The sequence below is a fragment of the Rattus rattus genome, chromosome 9 (genome assembly GCF_011064425.1).
Source record: "Rattus rattus isolate New Zealand chromosome 9, Rrattus_CSIRO_v1, whole genome shotgun sequence".
Taxonomy (NCBI): Eukaryota; Metazoa; Chordata; class Mammalia; order Rodentia; family Muridae; genus Rattus; species Rattus rattus.
Genome location: NC_046162.1, coordinates 32,440,138 through 32,446,096, shown reverse-complemented (window position 1 = coordinate 32,446,096; position 5,959 = coordinate 32,440,138). Strand labels below are relative to the sequence as shown.

The following is a 5,959-nucleotide window of genomic DNA, read 5'->3' as shown; positions in this document are numbered from 1 at the left end:
GCAGGCACTCAGCGCTATAGGTTTTTCCTCTTAGCACAGCTTTCATTGTGTCCCATAAGTTTGGGTATGTTGTACCTTCATTTTCATTAAATTCTAAAAGTTTTTAATTTCTTTCTTTATTTCTTCCTTGACCAGGTTATCATTAGTAGAGCATTGTTCAATTTCCACGTATATGTGGGCATTCTTCCCTTATTGTTATTGAAGACCAGCTTTAGGCCGTGGTGGTCGATATACGCATGGGATTATTTCTATCTTTCTGTACCTGTTGAGGCCCGTTTTTGACCAATTATATGGTCAATTTTGGAAAAAAATACCATGAGGAGCTGAGAAGAAGGTATATCCTTTTGCATTAGGGTAGAAACGTTCTATAAATATCCGTTAAGTCCATTTGGCTCATGACTTCTCTTAGTCTGTCTCGTCTCTGTTTAATTTCTGTTTCCATGATCTGTCCATTGATGAGAGTGGGGTGTTGAAGTCTCCTACTATTATTGTGTGAGGTGCAATGTGTGTTTTGAGCTTTAGTAAGGTTTCTTTTACGTATGTAGGTGCCCTTGTATTTGGGGCATAGATATTTAGGATTGAGAGTTCATCTTGGTGGATTTTTCCTTTGATAAATATAAAGTGTCCTTCCTTATCTTTTTTGATGACTTTTAGTTGAAAATTGACTTTATTTGATATTAGAATGGCTACTCCAGCTTGCTTCTTCCGACCATTTGCCTGGAAAGTTGTTTTCCAGCCTTTCACTCTGAGGTAGTGTCTGTCTTTGTCTCTGTGGTGTGTTTCCTGTAGGCAGCAGAATGCAGGGTCCTCGTTGCGTATCCAGTTTGTTAATCTATGTCTTTTTATTGGGGAGTTGAGGCCATTGATGTTGAGAGATATTAAGGAATAGTGATTATTGCTTCCTGTTATATTCATACGTGGATGTGTTATGTTTGTGTGCTTTTCTTCTCTTTGTTTTGTTGCCAAAACGATTAGTTTCTTGCCTCTTCTTGGGTATAGCTTGCCTCCTTATGTTGGGCTTTACCATTTATTATCCTTTGTAGTGCTGGATTTGTAGAAAGATATTGTGTAAATTTGGTTTTGTCATGGAATATCTTGGTTTCTCCATCTATGTTAATTGGGAGTTTTGCAGGATACAGTAGCCTGGGCTGGCATTTGTGTTCTCTTAGGGTCTGTATGACATCAGTCCAGGATCTTCTGGCCTTCATAGTTTCTGGCGAAAAGTCTGGTGTGATTCTGATAGGTCTGCCTTTATATGTTTCTTGACCTTTTTCCCTTACTGCTTTTAATATTCTTTCCTTATTTTGTGCGTTTGGTGTTTTGACTATTATGTGACGGGAGGTGTTTCTTTTCTGGTCGAATCTATTTGGAGTTCTGTAGGCTTCTTGTATGCCTATGGGTATCTCTTTTTTTAGGTTAGGGAAGTTTTCTTCTATGATTTTGTTGAAGATATGTACTGGTCCTTTGAGCTGTGAGTCTTCACTCTCTTCTATACCTATTATCCTTAGTTTTGATCTTCTCATTGAGTCCTGGATTTCCTTTATTTTTTGGACCAGTAGCTTTTTCCTTTACATTATCTTTGACAGTTGAGTCAATGATTTCTATGGAATCTTCTGCTCCTGAGATTCTCTCTTCCATCTCTTGTATTCTGTTGGTAAAAGCTTGTATCTACAGCTCCTTGTCTCTTCTTTTGGTTTTCTATATCCAGGGTTGTTTCCATGTGTTCTTTCTTGATTGCTTCTATTTCCATTTTAATTCCTTCACTGTTTGATTGTGTTTTCCTTTAATTCTTTCAGGGATTTTTGTGTCTCCTCTGTATGGGCTTCTACTTGTTTATTTATGTTTTCCTGGAATTCTTTCATGCATTTTTGCGATTCCTCTCTGTAGGCTTCTACTTGTTCTCTAAGGGAGTTCATCATGTCTTTCTTGAAGTTCTCCAGCATCATGATCAAATATGATTTTGAATCTAGATCTTGCTTTTCTGGTGTGTTTGGATATTCCATGTTTGTTTTGATGGGAGAATTGGGCTCCGATGGTGCCATGTAGTCTTGGTTTCTGTTGCTTGGGTTCCTGCGCTTGCCTCTCGCCATCAAATTATCTCTAGTGTTACTTTGTTCTGCTATTTCTGACAGTGGCTAAACTGTCCTATAGGCCTGTGTGTCAGGAGTGCTGTAGACCTGTTTTCCTCTCTTTCCAGTCAGTTATGGGGACAGAGTGTTCTGCTTCCGGGCGATGTAGTTTTCCTTTCTACAGGGTCTTCAGCTGTTCCTGTGGACCTGTGCCTTGAGTTCTGGGCAAGTCACTTGCAGCAGATAAGTTAGTCTTACCTGTTTTGAGTTCCATGAGGTTCTGCCACAGGCTCTCCCTCGAGTGACAGCGACGGGAAGATCTGCGCCTCTTCGGGAGCCTTTCAGGGTTCAGATGGCCTCGGTGTTTTCCTCTGGAATCAGCAATGTGTGTGAGAAGCAGTCTCTTCTGGTTTACATGGCGTGTCTGCCTCTCTGAAGGTTTAGCTCTCCTCCAGGTTTGGGTGCAGAGAACTGTTTATCCGGTCTGTTTCCTTCAGGTTCCGGCGGTGTCTCAGGCAGGGCTCCTGCCTCACCTGGGCCCTCTCCCACGGGAGCCCGGAGGCCTTATACAGTTTCCTCTTGTGTCAGGGATGTGGGCAGGGGTGGGCAGTGTTGGTGGTCTCTTCCGCTCTCTGCAGCCTCAGGGGTGCCCACCGACCAGGCAGTGAGTATCTCTCCCACGGGTTCCTGGGAGCAGAGAGAGCACTGCAGGGGGATCCACCAAGGTGTCCACAGAAGCATTTATATAATTTTCCCTATGTCATTCATTTCTCCATCACTCAGGACAGTTTAATGGTCCTAAGTGTGTTTCCGCCCTGCAAAGCCTGTAGGGGTCTGTTTCCAGCCTGGCTCACTGGCTGGCAAGGAGACTGCGAGTACCTCGAGCCCTGGAGCCCAGAGCCAGCATCTGAAGGCAAGGGAGGGAGGGTGTAAAAGTCAGCACACTCCAGTCAGCTGCCAGGTCCTGAACAGAGCTAGCCCTGGGATTGGCTGGCCAACAGAGGAGCCTCCCGAAAATGGGGTTCAAGCTGAGAATGCCGAAATGGCTGAGCACCTGAAGGTGTGCTGTGAGAAAATTGGACGTGGATCAAAAAGCCGAAGCTGGAAAGGTAAAACAGAGAGCTGCCAAGATGAGTGCAGAGGCAGTGTGAATCGTGAGACACAGCCAGGAGCTGCAGCAAATACAGGCAGAATGCCAGCAGCAGGCCACTGGAGCTGAGGACCCCAGAAGGTGAACTGGAGGCAGCAGTGCCAGGCAGGCTGGACAGAAGCCGCTGCTGAGACTGTGAGCCCTCTGACCTCATGGTGCTGGTAAGGACCGGTGGAAGGAGGCCAGGTCTGTTGGACTGGACCCCCAGTGGACAGGGATTTATACATGATACTCAGGTTAATAAAGGAAAAGAAAAGTTGAGGCTGAACAAAACAATCAGAATACAGGCTACAGGATGAAAGCAAATCAAGTGGAAAAAAAAAAAAAAAAAAAAAAAAAAAAAAAAAAAAAAAAAAAAAAAAAAAAAAAAAAAAAAAAAAAAAAAAAAAAAAAAAAAAAAAAAAAAAAAAAAAAAAAAAAAAAAAAAAAAAAAAAAAACAGAGACAAGAAAAGAACTGGACTGAAAAAAAGTAAAGGTCCGGCGGAGCTAACCACCGTGAGCTGCTGGAGAACTCCACAGAGAAACCAGTATCGAAGCAGGTACAGAATCACAACTGCTGCAGCTGAACATGAACAGGACTTTCTGGGCTCTGGGGCTCGAGCCATGATCGGGCATGCCCTGGGCGCTTGCTGAGAGTTCTGAGCAAACTCAGATGAAATTGTTACCAATAGTGATGTGAAAAGCTGATTTATCCCATCAGTGGGTAAAAGAGGTTTTTTATTTTTATAACTAATAATAAGAGAGAGATCTGAGAGGCACCTAGTGAATCACTGGGTCGTGAAAAGAACTTCAAGAGAGACCCATAGTAGTTTAAAATGGACCACTCCTGATCGCTTCTTGTTTGTTGTTTGTTTGTTTGTTTGTAAATACACTTATCTTTTCATTTATACCAAAATGGCATCAAATACAGATGATTGTTTGATCAGGGCAGAGACAGGAAAATCCCAGAATCCTCTGTGGATCGTTCGTGTGGAGCCAGGATGGCCAGTTGTGCTCAGGGTCTGACAGACTGGTTAGCATGGACTGAGGATCTTCTGAAAAGAAAGGAGGAAGAAAAAAAGAAAAGAAAGAGAAAAAGAAAGAAAGAAAGAAAGAAAGAAAGAAGTCTGAACAGGATGTGCGTTGGGATCCTTTGTCTCTTAATCTAAGTCAGACTCCCAGAGGCTGAAGACAGGAGGAGCTTACCGCAGAGTGTGCCTCCAGGATGAGAATGAACAACAGCAAAAGGAACATAATCATATCTACAGCAAACAGAGACTCTTCCTGAGGAGACACAGACTGTCTTCTCATCCCAGATGTAACAGACTAGCACCTCCACCCCAACCTAGCAGCTTGCCCGTGAGACTGCTGGGAGCTACTTATGAGTGACGAAGCAGCTGGCTTCGTGACTGAAACTCTGCGACACGTGTTGCAGCTCCCAGCACAACTGTCGTGCCAGGAAACGACTTGACAATCGATATAGAGAATCTCCTCTGTCAGCCTGAACTGCACTGAGGATGAGCCAGTTCCTCCAGAACTTCAGGCTGAGTTACAGGAAGCTACAGTCTCGCCAAGTCCCCTGCTGTCGGGAGGAGTTGCTGCATTGAGGAAGGCGGCTGGCACCAGCAGTGTCTCGGTGGAGCGTGGGCCAGTGTTTGAAGATGTGAGATTCAGTTCTGATGGTGTGTGGAGCAGGAAGCTCAGGGCTGGGCAGAGTGTGTGAATGAGGGCATTTGGGTTGAATGTGATCGAGATGTCAGGAGGAAGTCTGACAGATGAGAGCGACTGACAGCTGGGCAGGTTGAGCAGGCCAGGAGTGCAAATGCATCCAGAGGTGATCTGAAGGTGGAGCTCAGGAGAACAGGCCAGGGACCATCCAGAAGATGGAGGCTGTGTTTGATCATCACCCTCTCCCGGATGCCCTGGAAACTGCTGTGCAACAAAAGTGCAGGCTGACACCAAGAGTGGGACTCTGGGTTGAACAGCCTGCCAGTTGAAGGATCCTTCAGCGCTCTCTCTCCTTCAGCAGTGCTGTCAGCGGAAAGAGCAAAGTCTTGAACATTGACAGGAAATTTGAACAACTGTGACAAATGGTGGTTCTGGGAGTTCAGACAGGAGCAGGCCCGCAGGAAGGCAGACTCAGAGTTGGTGTGAAATTTTTGCCATGGGCGTGCCGGTGTGGTTTGAGAGTAAGATATTGTGCAACTCCAGCATGTGCTTCAGAATAATCCAGAACCTCGAAACAGTGGTTCACTGACAGTTGTTTCTGCATCCGGAAGGGAAGGATGCAGGCATGTGAGAGTTCTGAAAAACTGGGACTGAAAAGAAAGCTGTGGCAGACTGAGCATTCACTGAACTGCTCTCTGAGTCGATATGAAGGATGTCAGGCTGCTGCTGGTGTAAGTAACAGAAGCCAGCAGGCATCAAGCAAAGATGGGAGCCAGTGGGCTTGCTGGCATGGGCAGACTCAAGTCTGTGGGCTTGTGGTTTGCAGGCTGAGAATCGAGGCAACGCGGATCTGGGAAGGCTGAGCTCAAGTGCACCTGAGCATCTGTGGGTGGTGTGAGCAAAGAGCCCCAAACCCTAAGGCTGTGCCAGAGGAATCTGTCCTTTTTGTCTGTCTCCTCCGGATTCATCAAAAAGCACTTGGGGCCCTCAGCATGGGGCACTATAGCCCCTAGACCAATCCTGGGGCTGGGTGAGGTGAAACTCCACATCCGACAGGCCATGACTCTACGCAAAGGTCTTCCATTCATGGTC

The 5,959-nt window shown here is 45.5% G+C and overlaps 1 protein-coding gene across 1 annotated transcript in view; it reads left to right on the top strand.

Annotated features, from left to right (window-relative positions):
• The first annotated feature begins 3,111 nt into the window (after positions 1 to 3,111).
• LOC116910262 (leucine-rich repeat-containing protein 37A-like) overlaps positions 3,112 to 5,959 on the top strand; it is a 26,700-nt gene continuing 23,852 nt past the window's right edge. Inside the window, 1 exon segment of the mRNA XM_032914146.1 lies at positions 3,112 to 3,178. Within this exon segment, the coding sequence (XP_032770037.1) occupies positions 3,112 to 3,178 (67 nt within the window).